Below are 16584 nucleotides of genomic sequence, written 5' to 3' on the forward strand. Positions count from 1 at the left end.
ATCCAATTTAAAAAATAAATAACTTATTCAATATGTAGTGCTTTGAATGACATTTCAATAAACCACAAGATTTATTGACAAGACAAGTAAGTAAATAAACAAATGAGAAATTAATTACATTTGTAATTAACTGTGTATTTCACAAATCTGAACTAGAGAGTTAAATTATTAAAAGTAGAAATTATTTACAATTCTCAAGAATTATTTAAGTATTTTATTATTTGATAATTCACATTACACTCCATCATGAACAAATTCAAACTAAAACTGATCCAATAGTTCATAAAATTGTATTTATTTCAACTGCACACCAGTGACCAAGGCTGTACTTGTAACAACCTGCCAGCAGTATTGATGGCTGATGCTGATATAAACATGATAAAATGCATGATGTGAGATAAACAAAAAGGAAAGAAACAAAGACCTGGTTGCGCAAGTTTGACCCAAAATAAAGTTTCGCTAAGTGCAGGTTTGAAAGGATCATAAAAATATCACTGAAAGAAGAAGAGTATAAAAAAATTCCACAGATCCCACACATCATATGTAGAGTATGGTAGTCAAGAGTTATTGGTAAAAATACGCGAAAAAGTCACAGTATAAAAGCAAGATTTCTTCATGTTCGATAGGAAGACAAGAAGGAAACTGGTCAAAGAGGCTGCAAAGAGACTGGCAGTGACACTGAAAGACCTGAGAATTAAAAAAAAAAAAAAAGAATGTGGTTTGTTGAAGCTAAACTTGAACTTTGGCACCAACTTTTGCAACACTTACAAACACCAGATAAAAGGCCTTTAAGTTTCTGCTAAAAGGTTGAAATGTCCTTTTTCCGCATGGCAGTGTGAGTCAAAAACATACGCTGAAATTCTATATAGCTTCACAAGAGTAAAATTAAAGTTTTTTTAGACCAGTCCGACCCAAGTCCAGAACAAAATTTCCAACATTTGTAAAACTTTTACATTAGTTTATTTTCCAGTTCATTTGGACCACATAAATGTTACTTAAAAGACGGAAACAAATATTTTTTATCCGGGTCTCAAATTTTTTAAGGTAGCAACAAAATGTCGACTTTTAAGAATCACTTTGTCGATCTTACACATAAAAACTAAAACATACACCATCATCATTATATGATGACATTAATTAGGAGAAAAATACTTCAACTGAATAAATTAGCTTCCAGATTCTGATTACTCTCTTGACAATCCCTACAAGAAAATAACAGTAAGCAAACAAAGGAAAGTATATATTTAATGATATTAACTTGAAAAAATCTAGAAGACCACAATAATTATGCAGCTCTCTTAAATCACATTGAAAGGGAAAACACTATGCATTAATGAGAAATTTAAGCTCATAATTTTATTTGTCATTATCATATGTATAGCAATAAAGGTAGTGATTAAATGGCAAGAAAATACAGTGGATTTATCGTGCTTGCTTTATGACACACAAAAAAGACTAAGTTATAATGAGGAGACATGCTTTCTGCCCATAAATGTCTTCCTGAGTAACAGCAGGACTAAAACTGACAGGATTGCAGCTCAAAATGTCAAAGAATTGGGTCAATGTGTGAAAGTTGCACGTAAAAAGGACAAAAGATTATATTTTCTTGACCTTGTGACCAGAAGAGGAACTTATTTTGCTTTGACCTCATTAGGAACAGCTAAGCCTTTCACTGCTGCCAAAATATTGTCTACCATCATCTGCACTATCTTTCTTTCTGTCCCACGAGTGTTGGTCCCAATGTGGGGCGTTATCAGCACGTTGGGGAGGGTGAGGAGTGGATGATTCCTGCACAAACCCATCAGATGAAGCTAAGATTAGCAATAATGTGTAAACAAAGGAAGAGGGAGAGTTTATATTAGAGGGTACCTGGGTAGAGGTTCGGGGTGAGTCACGTCTAAAGCCGCAGCTCGTATCGTTCCAGTCATCAGAGCTTTGACTAGAGCGTCCTGATCCACAACCAGACCTGAAACATAAAACCATTCAACCTGGTAGAGGAACGAGTTCTTCTGAATTTCAGTCCAGGTGAAAGACTTTCCATTACCTCTGCTGACGTTTACGAGTGTTGCTGTGGGTTTCATGAGTGACAGCTCTCTGTGGCTGATGAGGCCGGTGGTGTCGGGGGTCAGGTTCACCACCACCACCACGAAGTCGGACTCTTTCAGCAGGTCGTCCAGTTTCTCACAGTAACTTGCCCCGACTGCTTGCTCATCTTCGATACTTCTAAACAACAGAAGAATCAAAGATCTTATGAACCGCCTCCATTTCTTGGGTTGACATATCGCGGGTCCAAAAGTTGACCTTCTGTTTCTGTTGTGGTAAAGGATCCTCATGTTGAAACCTTTGCTTCTCTGAGCAACTTTATACCCGATGTGTCCCATTCCAATGATCCCCAGAGTTGAACCTGTGACTTCAACTCCCATAAGGTTTTTTGGTACATGGGTGGTCTTAGAATCAACTGATATCAGGTGACCTGCAGAGACAGAAACCAAAAAAATGTTGCCAAGCTTTCAGATTATTGACAGATAATTTTGGCCACAAGTGGGTGTAAACTTGTGGTCAAAAGCTTACACCCACTCACCATAGGGAAATAAATGTCTGTTTAATTCTGGGCTTTTAACTATGTAATAATTTTATTTAATCATCTAAGTTTGAGTATCTCTATTTGCACTGTGGAATGATGGTAGAGCTAAAAAAGACTTGGGGCCATTCAATCTTTAAATGAGACAAGGGGGAAATTATACATGCTCCCATTAATAATAGGGTAAATGTCCATTAACAAAATGGGAAGCTTTTGTAGCTTTTTACATAACCAGCTGAATATTTGATCAATCTTCTTAGCAGGTTAAGGGCACGGCCATTTCTTGAGTGCGGTGTTCGCCTGGTTTTACCATCAGAAAAGGTAGTTTTCTGATGGTAAAACCAGAAAACTACCTCAGCATTTTTTCCACATTAAAACCTTTCTATATGTTTTTGGAGTGCTGGTCATTTCTATTTTCTGCAGTTCTTCAGAACCCATGTGATTTTTTCCCTCCTTTTTATGTGCGAAATTCTTTCTTCTTCTTTTTGAACACCCAATTGTGCCCAACTTTCATCCCTTTCCAATCCACCTTTTGGTACCGATGTTACTCTTATTTTTGTTTGTAATACATGTTCATCCGCTAGGGGCACTGTTATGCGAGCAGTATATGTTTTTGCGTTTGTACTCTTCTTCTGCTCTTGTCGTCGGGGGAGTGTGTTGTACTTGGCGGAATAAAAGGTGTACAAAGAAACAAGTTATTTTACTGACTAACATTGGTAGCAGAGGATGGTTAGTAACTACAGAGTTCCGCCAACGTTTGAAGAACGAAAGCCTTACGAAAGCTGGAAGAATGAAGTCAACATTTGGACGAGAGTTACAGATTTGGAGAAGAAAAAGCAAGCGCTTGCTGTTGCCCTGGCACTGTCTGGAAGAGCGCGGGACACGGCGATGGAAATTCCGGTAGACGATCTAAATAAAGACACTGGAATGACCACTTTGTTCGCTAAACTAGATGACTTGTTCCTAAAAGAGGAAAAGGACAGGATCTATGAGGCGTACTCGGATTTTGACCGAGTCATAAAAGAAGCTAACATGTCGATGGCGGACTATATTATTGATTTTGAGCAGCGTTACTCGCGCATGAAAAAATACAACATGGAGCTACCTGACGCAGTTTTGGCTTTTAAGCTTTTGGACACCGCCTGTTTGGATATAACAGACAGACAGTTGGCTTTAACGGCTTGCTCAGATGTAACCTTTGCTTCTATGAAGTCCGCTTTGAAGAGAATATTTGGCGAGAAAAGAGGTGCGGCAGCAGAAGCCATTAGCCAAGAGTCCGTGTTTGCAACGGAGCAACGGCGGCAAAAAGGCAAGTACTGGCGGCAAAGTCCCCGTCAGGAAACTACGCAGCCCGGTACAAACCCGCTGGATAAGTACGGACGACGGTCAAAATGTGCAGTGTGTCAAAGTACTTTCCACTGGGTTAAAAACTGTCCGCACAAAGCTGATAGTGTTAAAATTGCTGAGGATGCAAAAGACGTGGAAGAGTGCAATTTAACTCTATACACCAAAGAATCACCAACAGATGCAGAAATATTCATGACAGAATGTTTTGGCTCGGCAATAATAGACACTGCTTGCACCAGGACAGTTTGTGGCCAAGAGTGGCTGGACAACTACAGTACTGTACTACAAAAGAAAAGTGTGAAGATTATGAAAGAGACAGAAACACAAAGTCACAGGCCCTTCAAGTTTGGAGATGGAAAAATCGTCTACTCCATCAAAAAGGTAAAGTTACCTGCTAAAATCGGCAACACAAAGTGTAATATAGAAACTGAAGTAGTACCTGCTAACATCCCGCTGCTTTTGAGTAAAGCCTCATTAAAAAGGGCAGGGACTGTTTTGGACATGGAAAGGGACAGTGCAGTGATGTTTAACCAGCCTGTCAAACTGGACTTTACTAGTTCAGGTCATTACTGTGTGAACATTGTGGACAGTGACAATAGAAATTTTATTCACTCTGATAAGCTATTAGAAGCTACCGAGGAAGAAATACTGACTGCAACAGACAAGATGAACACAAGTGAAAAGATGAAAGTTCTGGAGAAACTTCATAAGCAGTTTGGACATGCCTCTGCTGATAAAATACAGAGACTTTTGACTAATTCTGGCAACAAGGACACAGAATGTGACAGCCTGCTGAAAAAGGTCGTGAACCAGTGTGAAGTGTGTCAAAAATATTGTAAGACCAAACCGAAACCTGCTGTCGGCTTACCGTTGGCATCTACATACAATGAAACAGTTGCTGTAGATCTGCACGAACTTGAACCTGGGGTTTGGTACCTACACATTATTGACCAGTTCACCCGTTTCAGTGCTGGTAGTGTCTTAACCACCAAGAGGTCTTCTGAAATAGTCAAACGTTTTATCCATGATTGGATCAGTGTGCATGGCCCACCACAAAAGTTGTTCAGTGATAATGGTGGTGAGTTTAATAACGAGGAAGTGAGAGACATGGCCGAGAACTTTAATATTGAAGTTAAGACAACACCTGCCTACAGTCCGTGGAGCAATGGACTGTTAGAGCGCCATAATCAAACTCTGACGGAGATCCTACTGAAAGTCAAAGCAAGTACTGGATGTGACTGGAGCACTGCCATGGACTGGGCACTGATGGCAAAGAACTCTATGCAAAGTGTCCATGGATACAGCCCACATCAGCTGGTGTTCGGGCAGAATCCCAACCTGCCCTCTGTATTAATAGACAAAGTTCCAGCTCTAGAGGGCACCACCAAGAGTGAATGGGTTGCCAAGCACATTTCAGCCCTGCATGCTGCAAGAAAAGCTTTTACAGAAGCAGAATGTTCAGAAAGGATACGCAGAGCATTAAAGAAACAGCTGCGGCCCATAGACGACCGATATGAAACTGGAGACAAAGTCTTTTACAAAAGAGTGGATTGTCCAGAATGGAAAGGACCAGGAGTGGTGATTGGTCAAGATGGTGCAGTCGTTTTTGTTAGACACGGCGGCACCTGTGTCAGAGTGCATCAACTCAGATTGAGAAAAGTTACTCACGAGAATGAAGCACCTCAGATTACCTGCAATGAGGAGAACATTCAAGGACAACATACAGTGGACATCATTGAAGAGAATGGAGGAGGAGACACTATTGCAGTAAGTCCTGAGAATTATCCTTTGCCTGCTCCTGAAAATACAGAGGCCATGAGACAGCACACTGGGAACACCATCATAAAGACAGGTCAAATTGTGACATTCAGAAATGCAGAGGGTGTCTCACGAAAAGCCAAAGTGTTGGGCCGTGCTGGCAAAGCAACTGGAAAATACAAGAACTGGTTTAACTTGGAGCTGCTTGAGCCTGCAGGAGTGGCTGGCAACAGTGAATCAGCTGATCTGTCACAGTTGGAGGATCTTCACGTCCAGGCAGATGCTGAGGATACGGATACGCACGAGGATGTTTTTGTGAGTAAGGACATGTCGTTTGATGAAGCGAAGGAAAATGAAATAAAAAGCTGGAAACAGAACCAAGTGTTTGAAGAAATTGAGGACAAAGGACAAAAGTGTGTCTCCACTCGTTGGGTGTGCACTTTGAAAGAGACTGAAAATGGAATAATACCAAAAGCAAGACTTGTTGCACGAGGATTTGAGGAGCTACAAGTTTCTGACCTACAAAAGGACTCTCCAACCTGTGCCTCAGAGTCACTGAGACTCCTGGTGGCAGTTATATGTCAAAAACAATGGGAACTTCACTCTATGGACATTAAATCTGCCTTTTTACAAGGAATGCAACTGTCTAGAGACATTTTCATCAAACCTCCCCCAGAGGCTAATAGAACAGGTGTGCTTTGGAAACTGAGAAAATGTGTGTATGGTTTAGCTGATGCTTCACTGTATTGGTATAACAGGGTAAAAACCATCATGATTGAAGCAGGAGGCGTTGTGTCTAAGGTTGACCCTGCAGTTTTCTATTGGCTGGATGAGCACAAAAATGTAACTGGTGTACTTGCTTGTCATGTTGATGATTTTATATGGGGTGGATCACACATGTTTTCAGAGTCAGTCATACCTCACCTGAGGTCAAAGTTCAGTGTCGGCTGTGAAGCACACAATAGTTTTTCCTATGTGGGGGTAGATCTTGTTACTAAAGGTAAGAAGGTACAAATACACCAAGAAACATACATTCAGCACCTGCAGTCCATACACCTCTCACCCTCACGAGCAGCAGAGTCAGCTTCACCTCTCACTGAAAAGGAGACAGAGCAGCTCAGATCGAAGATAGGCCAACTTCTTTGGGTGGCGAGACAGAGCAGGCCTGATGTCATGTTTGATGCTAGCAATTTAGCATCTCGTCTCAAACATGCTACAGTACAGACCATTAATGAAGCAAACAGAGTTGTGTGTAAGCTCAAGGCCAAGTCAGTTGAATTGAATTTCCAACACCTTGGGGAAGACAGTAACTTAAGGATGGTTACATTCACTGATGCATCCTTTGGAAATCTTTCAGATGGGGGTACTCAAGGTGGGCACTTCATCGTTTTGATGGGTGACAATGGGCAGTTCTCTCCCATTTCATGGCAGTCAAAGAGAATTAAGAGAATTGTCAGAAGCACGCTGGCAGGTGAAACACTCGCTATGTCTGAGGGGATTGATAATGCCATTTTTCTTTCCACACTCTTTTCTGAACTCAGTGCTGGTAGTACTGCTTGTCCTCCACCTATAATGTGTGTGACCGATAATTTCTCTCTTGTAGATGCACTTAAATCAACTAAGTTTGTTACAGAGAAAAGGTTACGCCTGGAAATCAGTTCAATTAAAGAGCTGATTCAAACTAAGAAAGTTCAAGTGTTGTGGTCTCAAACAAAAGACCAACTCGCAGACTGTTTTACAAAGAAGGGAGCATCCACAACCTCACTCCTTAAGGCTCTTTATGAAGGACATTGGATTCTCCAATAAATTCATTTACAAGATGTTTCACGTTCCATCATGTTGAAACTGTACTAACAAAATCTTTAATGGATGTGCTTTGTCATGAGTCTTAAAAATATTTGTAATTTTTTTTTTTTTTCTTTTAAGAAAAGTGGGAGATTGTTACTCTTATTTTTGTTTGTAATACATGTTCATCCGCTAGGGGCACTGTTATGCGAGCAGTATATGTTTTTGCGTTTGTACTCTTCTTCTGCTCTTGTCGTCGGGGGAGTGTGTTGTACTTGGCGGAATAAAAGGTGTACAAAGAAACAAGTTATTTTACTGACTAACACCGAGACAAACACCACAGCACAATCCAGCCACTACCATGCTCCATTGTTGGTACTGTGTTCCTTTACCTTACACTTTGTATCCAAATAGCTCAGTCTTTATCCACTTTAACCCTGAGCTGGAGTAAACAGTACATCATGAGGTATTTTAGGAGTGAGAATAATTATACAAAAGGGAATGTTTTGCTCTCACCCTCTAGGACCTTCCGCGCTGAAGCCAGAAGGAGCGCCATGGCCATGTCTGCAGTGGCGTCGCTCACCACGCCGGGAGTGTTGGTGACCTTCACCCCAAAGCTGTTGATGTACGGCACGTCCAGATGGTCGATGCCCACTCCTCCGTTGGCGATCACCTTCAGCGATGGCAGGCAGCTCATCAGGGAAGGCTCGGCTGCAGGACTGTAGTACCACATAAACAAGCCCTGGATCTTAGGGCCGTGCAGGGCCGGGTTTTGTAGAAACTCCTTGAGGCAGATGATGTGGAAGTGTTGACTGATAATGTCAACGACGTCCTCATGGACACCCTTGTCCCCAACCTCTGAGATCAGAACCCACGGTTTGTTGTCTGCCATCTCCTGCCGGGATAAGAACACATTTGGAAACCTTCAGACAATGGCCGCTGGTATTTCAACATCCTCAAAGCATGGTGCTGCCGCCAACATGCCTGAACAAACGGACTGACAGAAAACACCGGCACCAAAAACCTTCACATCTCAAATATCCAGGAGGTGACATCAGGACTCTGTTTATAAATTACAGTTCAGTGTTCAACGGGTAATTTTGGCAATAATAGGAATAAATAATGTGAACTATTACCAGACAGCGTGGGGGAAAAAAATGTCTTCTCTGTGTCTAATAAAATCCTGCTCCTTCTGTAGATTGATCAGAAATTCACTTAAAGAGCTGAGCAACTATTTTGTGATGCTTATAAAACACTGTAAGTAAATAAAATCTAAAATAGTCTCAGGGTAATGTGAGTTATTGATTAACTGTCTCAGGCAGTTTATCAATAACTCACATTATTGATAAACGGAGTCATCAATAACTCGCAGTTTAGAAGAGAAGGATATCTCCTCTTGTTTATGAAGATATATCCTTCATAAACAAAACTGTTAGTTTTTTTGTTATGCAGCTTTAGGTCTGTAAAATTGCTGATCTCTGAGCAGAGTGACTTAAACTAACTTCTGAGCCCCAGGAAGCCATAATATAGCTGATAATGACTAAATTAATATAACAGAACATATTTCTTCTTGTAAGATGTTAAAATAATACGTTATGACATATAGCTGAGTGCTGTGAATAAAACTAAATATGAAACTGGGAGCAGACTGTAAAAACTCACAAATGACTCTTGTTCTCACTTCCTGTCTGGCCTTCAACCAGGAAGAACTACTCAATAACTTTAAGGGCTTCAAAATAAAAGTCTTTAAATAAACGGACCAGTGAGTAGGATTATTTCCTACATATGTAAATTATATGCAGCTTCTGCATGAACAGCGATGAGAGAAAAAAATAATTTTGTTGTTTTGTTGTACAACACCATGGACGCTCATTGTAGAATGTGAAAAGCATCTCTAATCTTAGAATAAATACAGAGTTTAATTGATAAAACAAGCTGCTTTGTTAACATTATCAGCTTCACAAGGACATCAAGATCTGGGCTTTGACTTGACCATTTATTAGCTCTCAGTCACTCCTTGGTGGATTTACTGGTATTTCTAAGTGTTAATGTCATGTCATAATGAGCAGTTCTGCTTTAGTTTTATGTTTATTAGTTTTTTTTTTATATCACATTTTCCTCAAACACTTTTTGATGAGCTACAATTCTTTTGAGCTGTCCAGGTCTATAGAAAATCATCCCCAAACCATAACACCTCCATCTCTGTGCCTCACAGTTGGTGTAAAGTTCATTCCCGCAATTTGGTTTAATCATAAATATGTCTTCTGTTATCCTGTCTAAATATGTAAAAGGTAAATCCATCTGTCTAAGGAACGTTCTTCCACAGATTCCAATCTTTGTCTACGTTCTTCCTGGCAAACCGTAGTTTGGCCTTAGTGGTTTTAATAAAGAGCAAAGATTACAACCATTTTAAGTGGAAATAATTTACAATAATATTTTACAAAAGAGTATTTTCTTCCACTTTGGTTATCTAGTTACATTACTTGATTTTTTAAAAATTGGACATAAAATACCCATATGCCCCAGTAAGACAGAGCAACACACTGGCTTTCATCATAAGACACTAGCTATTGCTATTTACCTTTCCTTCTTTTTTGTGTACACATAAATTAGGTCATATTGCATAATATTGGATCAATAATTCTAAATACTGGTTGACATATGGATTATGTGTTGACTGTAAAATGTTTCAACCCATTTTCCATTAACTATGTGGCTCTGAACAAGAGAAAGTGGGTCTAGACAATAACTGACTGATTTAATTTACAGGGCACACTGACCTGAGTTTACCATTTAAAACATTTAACTGGACAGAAGGTGGGAGAGCGGAAAGCAGTGTGATGTGGCTGAGTTACTTGGATTAGCTTTTCAAGACACTTTGTTCCTGATAGATAATATCCAGTTTAACCAGTTTTGTATCTCTGGTTACAAATTAGTTCAGATGCATCCATCAGTACAGCAGCCAGCAAAACAATTAAAATTTAGATTACTTCACGTTTTCTCACAAGCTTTTTCTGCAAACTTTACAGTTCAAAGAGTAATTTTTGCCTTCAGTCCAGTTGAATGAAACTCACCTAATACAAATATATTTTTTAGTAAGTTTGTCATTTTTACACCGATGGCATGTTTTAGTTTTAGATGTTAAAACAAAGAAAAAACCCAAAATGGAGGGTAGGTGCATGTTATATGTTGATGTTTGCAGAAAAACTATGGGAAGCCAAAGAACAAGAATAGAAAAAGAAAAAAAAAATAACAACTTAGCATGTATTTGTAGAAATCTCCCTTTACTCTAATACCTCTAAATGGAATCCAGTGCAACCAAGTAATTTGGGAAGACATTATTAGGAAAATGATTAAACCTATGTGTAATTCATATTTGTGATAAATTCTGTGTTTCTGTGAAGGATCAGTGGTTTATTAAAGAACATTAATAACCAAAAACCATCAAGAAAATTAAGGCCGACAGATCAGAGATAAAGCTATGAAGAACTTTAAGGCAGGAATACATTGCAACTACAAACCTAACAAGACGTGGCTGTTCACAAAAACGGAAAGGCTATGAGTTGTGCCCTCCATGAAGTGGCCCTTGTTGAATAGTAGCCAGAAGAAAACCTCAAGAAGTTTGTTCATAAAACATGAAGGTAGCCATCAAAGATGTGTAAAAAGTCTATATGTAAAATATTATGAGTGGCAAAAACCTAATACTAAGTTATTAGGTTACAAATGCACAAAGCATCAGATTCTTCTTGATGAAAAATTAACATTTTTCTTTCATATTCATAATGATGTTCTGGTAACACTTTATTTAAAGGGGTGTGCATAAGACTGACATGACACTGTCATAAACATGACATAACATCTGCTCTGAGCATGACGGACTCTTCATGAATGTTTATGACTGTTGTCATGAAGTGCCATTCGGTAAATAATGACACTTTTAATTCAAAGTTGCACTAAAAGTTGCATTAAGAGTCCATTAAAAGTGTCAAATTTGCACCTCTAAGTATAATTGAAATATTGGAAATATAAATGTCGCGTGTTTAGATGAGACTTCTGCCAATAAAGTGCAAAGCGATAGAGAAATACCTTTTTCTGCTGCAGCGTGCTCGCAGATCTGAGTAGGTTTGTCACTTTAAGAAGCCTGGATGTTGGAGCTGCAGCCCGGAGTTTTGTCACGCACCGGACATGGCGGAGACATTGCATTCTAACCGGCTAATATTAATAAAATAAAATAAAAGATAAAAATGTATATGTGATTTAATAAAAAAAAAAAAAACTGAAGACAAAAAATATTTGGAAAGGGCAATCATGGTTGCATGGGTGTTGCCTGTAGTATAAATAAAAGAAATGCATTTAGATAAAATCCACTGTTCTCATGCAGGAGAATAAACTGGTGTCATGTCCATTTACCATCCACATGCTGGTATTCAAAGAGAAAATGCATGAGCGTAAATAGCTGAGATACATCAAGAAGGTTAATAATATCCAACTTTCATGAACTGATAATATATCAGTTCATGAAACAATTACATCATCTGCATATAGTTACATTTTACTCATTTGTATTTTTAACAGCTTTCATGTATTTGCTCTGTTTCTTCATGAACTGATAAAATATCAGTTCATGAAGAGTCAGTGCTGCTCTCACCTTTTCAGTTGAAGTTGTTCTCAGCTCTGTTGATTTCTGAGTGGGGAGAAAAACAGGCTTTAGTTTAAAGATCTTGGATAAAATTTAATCTGATCATGTGGACGTGGATGTTACATCTTTAACTGGACTGGAGGTTGCAGTGAATTATTCCCTCCTTTCTAGGATAAAAAGAGAGAGAAGGCATTAAACCCAGTGACCGAATGGCCGTGATTGTTAGAGAACAAAAAAACTGATCAAAGGTCATCAGCTAACTTACTGTCCATAAAGGGACAGTACATATGGCTGATTATACGTACACACTTACTTTAAGGGTGTTTATTTTTCATGCTTTTATGCTAATTCAATTTGTACAAGCTAGGAATCAATTTCTGCAAAGCTGCTGGCTTTGACAGAGTCAATACACTTTGCAAAACAAAAAACACTTGCTTAACATTCAGCCATTACAGATATATAAAAAAAATGTGTTGCTAAATTAAGTTAATTAAAAAATTAGCCAATAAATGATCAGGAGGAATCAACAAAATTTCCTCTTCAAAGCTGAACATGTCCAACCTCCCACTAGATGGCAATAAGACATTTACTTGGAGGCAGCACAAGCCCCGTCTTTAGCTTTTTGTTGATGAAAATCTGCTTCTGCAGAAGAATTTTGCATTATATTTACAAGAATGGACTCATCAAAAGATAAAAACTGTGCTGAAATATTGAAAAATAAAACCTGTAGATGATTTAATCAACTTCGATGAAAGCACACACAAAAAAATCTTTGATCAGATCATTTTGAAATAAACTCCTTCAGCATATTTAGTCTCTACTAATCAGATCAATAACTCTTATGCTGTATCCTGAATAAAAGGTTATTAAAAATCAAAGCACGGCAAAAATAGACGTTTAGTTGTGAGAATTAAACTTGATTTCTGTAGATTGTCAGTACACCACTGGCTTGGTGTTTTATGACTCACACTGAGGCTCCATAATGGGTTGGAGGAGCAGATGCAGGACTGAATCCTCCATTCTTTTAGAAAGTGTTGCATGGACTGACTCTGACTGCATTGTGTTCAGAAGGTGATATTACGACTGAGGAGTCGGTTTTGATGCGACTCCCTCAGTGTTCGTCCATGTGTGGGAGCATTAGGGAAGGCCATGTGTGCTGATCGATGGCTTACCTGATTTTAACTGTTACATAATCGCTCCACCTCACTTCTCCTCTTCACTTGTCTCCATCTCTCCTCCTCCCATCCCACTCCTCTCTCTCGCTCCCTCCCTCCACCTCACTTGCCCTCACCTTCTGTTTCAGCGCTTTAAGTATCTCCTCGCCTTGAGATGTGACGCCCCGTGACGAAGGCTGTAAACCTGGCCTGGCCAGGAGTCATTCAGGCCCTCATTAAGCCAGTTCTGATCTCCAGCCAAGTCTCCATCTGCTCCAGCATGCAACAGCAGGGGGTGGTTTAGCAAATAGCTGACTCATCAAGCACATGCAAGAATTCTACCTCTGCTTTATTACACTGTATTTTCAATCCATGCAGAGATGTAATAAAGTAAGAGCTACTGTGCCACATCTGGAGGGGAGAATTGAGTTTGTGTTTAAAGGAAAATAGAATAAAGCTCTCAGCTTTTTTTTTTTTTTTTTGCTGTCTACCTCAAGAAACACTCCATAATTTGTAATGTGAGAATATTGCTCATATTTCAGTATCAAAAATCGTATGCGTGCAGCTTTTAAATCTTACCCTGTGGCGTCACAATGTGGCACCGGCTGTGATAGTCCTTGAACAAACTCTGTAATAGACTGCTGACGTGAGTCTGCAGGCCCATCCTGACTCAGCTTAACTGCACCGCAAAGCCTACCTCCCATGCATCTTCTGAGCAGATAAAAATAACAATAAAACAAGTGCAACAAGCTTTATATACTGATAATGTAGTGCATTGTCTGGTCCACTAACTTATATTCGTTTTCAGTTTCAGGACTCAACAGATAACATTTGCCAATAGAGGATGAACAGAAGTTTGCATCTAAATAGTCTCCTTTTATCGCCTCAACCATTAGATAAATATTTCAACATATCAACCGATTTCTGCTAACATTAAACAAGTTAACTTAATATTTTTATATGTAATGTTTTAAATATTAAATGTTCTGTTCCTATATGTTCAAAATCTTGCAGCAAGTATAGTTTGTTAAATACACTGAAACAATATGTGAGTACGTGCTTATTTTGCAGTGATTTTCATTGTCGTGTTCTACATAAATAAATATTTAGTTTTTGTTCCTTGACCCATTTCGTAAAGAAATATTCAGACAGGTCATTATTCACATGGATCATATAGGCAATCGCCCACGGCAACCATAGCGGGGCGTGGGGCGTACAAGAACCAGATAGTAATAAATGCAACTTATCTGTCAGTTGTGGTCTGAAGAAGTTTCACATTGCTTTTATTTGTGTGCAGCGCTGCAAGCTTGCTGCTGTGAATAGTGAGACGAGGGTTTGTGCTTTATGTGGCTGCACTGTACTTTATCAACACCAGAATATCTGACAATTGCGTGTGTTTAAGTTGGTTTTGAGGTGGCAGAAGGAGGGACTTTTTCAAGGTGCCGTTCATGCGAGAAAAGTTTCGTAACTTTAAGTAAGAAAAACATTAAGACAACAAAAACATTAAAAAAATATATAATTTTCTACCATTAATGAAAAGATTGGAGGGAAATAGATCAAAGAGGCTGACAGAAATGCTAAAGACGTTAGATCAGGTTAGTACAGATTGGAAAAATGCTCCAGTGACAACGAGTCGCAGATTCAGCTGTGACATTCAGATGAAAGAGACAGAATAGGTGTAAACATCACAAAAGCATGGATCTATCCTGCCTGGCTGGCGGTGATAATGCAGAGGTGTGGTTGATTGTTTCTTAGTACACTTTAGACCCCAGAACAACAACCAATCGCTGTTTAAATGCCTACCTGAGTATTGTTTCTGACCTTGCCTAATCGTTTATGGCTACAGCTGGTTTCAGGAACATAATAATGAATTCAGTATGCTCAACAGTCAATAAATCTGAATTCAGCGGAGCACCTTTGGGATCTGGAGAATCACATAACAGACGTTCAATTGACAAGTGTGCAGCAACTATGTGAAGCTATCATGTCAATATAAATCTGCACCTGCCAGGTGTGCTTAATGACATAGTTGTGACCTAATTGAGTTGGCTGTCTGTTAAAAAGTAAAATATATAACTCATCTGGCAGTGAACAGCAGTGAATGCTTCATGATGCAGCTTACTTTTACGTTTTATTTGTAAGTCGGAAAGTTTGATGATCCATCTAGTATGTAAAACACAGTGATATTAAACTGCTTATTTGTACTTTCTATGATTGACTTATCATTAAAACAGTGGTGCACAAAGTAGTACAAGGTCTCTATTTGTGATTGATAAAGAAATGCATAGCTCTTTGCTTGTACTGTTGATGATAGAGGTCAGCTCCACACACAAAAGTTAGCAAATCCCACTGGTTTTCTGACTTGCAGCTGTTGCTTGACGTTCATGAGTGCTGCTCGTGAATTTCGCACACTAACATGCGATGTTTGCCACGAATGGCTTTCCCTCCCATAAGATCACAGTGTTCCCACATGGGGAGGGCTGCTTGAGAACTTAGCTCACCTCGAAACTCTTCTCTCTTCTCCAGCAGAGGTTAGCTCTGTCTGATTAGGCAACAGATTATCATCAGGAGGAGATTGATGGCTCTCAACCCGTCCAGCTCAGTGGCTTCTCAAATCTTTACCTGCGACCCAGCCTCGCCTCTAAAGCTGCTGTTACCTAATGGCAGAGCCCGTGCAGAGCCATGGGCTGTCCAGCTTAAAGACTGAGCTGTGACACACCAGGCCTCGAGGTTCTGTATGTGTGCATAGGACACATACAGAACCGTGTAGAGTTGGGGTTTACTCTTCACCGGAGAGCCAATCAAATCAATGTTATGCAAACCTATTAGTCAGAGGTTGCAGCACTCACTCGGGGACTTTCCCTCAGGGTCCAACTAACAGATGAGCCCTCACCTCTGCTAGTAGTGAATAGTAGGACTGTCCACTTGATCAAGCTTCCTGAAAAAGAATTTAATCATTTTACTGTAACATACTGAACAGCAAATGCAGACTTGTCACGTGTATTTTACCCAATCAAAGAAACAGTTTTTAAAAAAAATCATTTTTAGAAATATTGCCTTAAATTTGAACTATAATCAAACTCGAGCTTTCATACCCCTATAACCTTTTCTCATACTGAGATGTTGCAACCTCACCGTATTGTAACATTTAATGCAATTAATGCAACAAGCAACAACGCAAAGCAAACCTGAAAAGTGTAGCGCAAGCGTTTTATAATTAGTCACCCATCCTGAGGAAATAATTCGTGCAGCAAAACTATTTGCTGTAGTTACAGCTGGAAGTCTTGTGGAATATGTCTCTATAATCTCCTTCAAAACAA

At 39.3% G+C, this 16584-nt stretch overlaps 1 protein-coding gene across 3 annotated transcripts; it reads right to left on the reverse strand.

The window, feature by feature from the left end:
• Positions 1 to 200: 200 nt before the first annotated feature.
• LOC102227662 (probable 2-ketogluconate reductase) lies at positions 201 to 12224 on the reverse strand. Of its 3 annotated transcripts, XM_023344495.1 has the most exons (7): positions 12120 to 12224; positions 11558 to 11683; positions 7988 to 8366; positions 2302 to 2473; positions 2045 to 2223; positions 1870 to 1966; positions 201 to 1788 (listed from the first exon to the last, which is right to left on the reverse strand). In XM_023344495.1, the coding sequence occupies exons 2-7, from the start codon at positions 11672 to 11674 to the stop codon at positions 1632 to 1634; spliced, it is 1101 nt and encodes a 366-aa protein (XP_023200263.1). In that variant the 5' UTR covers positions 11675 to 11683; positions 12120 to 12224; the 3' UTR covers positions 201 to 1631. The 3 variants fall into 3 exon arrangements, with proteins under 3 accessions (XP_023200263.1, XP_023200264.1, XP_023200265.1); XM_023344496.1 differs by lacking the exon at positions 11558 to 11683 and having other exon boundaries at positions 12120 to 12218; XM_023344497.1 differs by lacking the exons at positions 11558 to 11683; positions 12120 to 12224 and adding an exon at positions 9134 to 9256.
• Between the last annotated feature and the right edge of the window lie 4360 nt (positions 12225 to 16584).

The sequence above is a fragment of the Xiphophorus maculatus genome, chromosome 13 (assembly GCF_002775205.1).
Source record: "Xiphophorus maculatus strain JP 163 A chromosome 13, X_maculatus-5.0-male, whole genome shotgun sequence".
Taxonomy (NCBI): Eukaryota; Metazoa; Chordata; class Actinopteri; order Cyprinodontiformes; family Poeciliidae; genus Xiphophorus; species Xiphophorus maculatus.

Bases quoted from the DNA above. Each gene is read 5' to 3' on its own strand.
- LOC102227662 (XM_023344495.1), bottom strand. From the start codon at position 11,674: ATGCAATGTCTCCGCCATGTCCGGTGCGTGACAAAACTCCGGGCTGCA. The intron at 2,474-7,987 runs GTGAGAGCAAAA...CTGTCTCTGCAG, and splicing joins AGCGCGGAAGGTCCTAGAGG to GTCACCTGATATCAGTTGAT. The intron at 2,224-2,301 runs GTCAACTTTTGG...TCTGTTGTTTAG, and splicing joins TACCACAACAGAAACAGAAG to AAGTATCGAAGATGAGCAAG.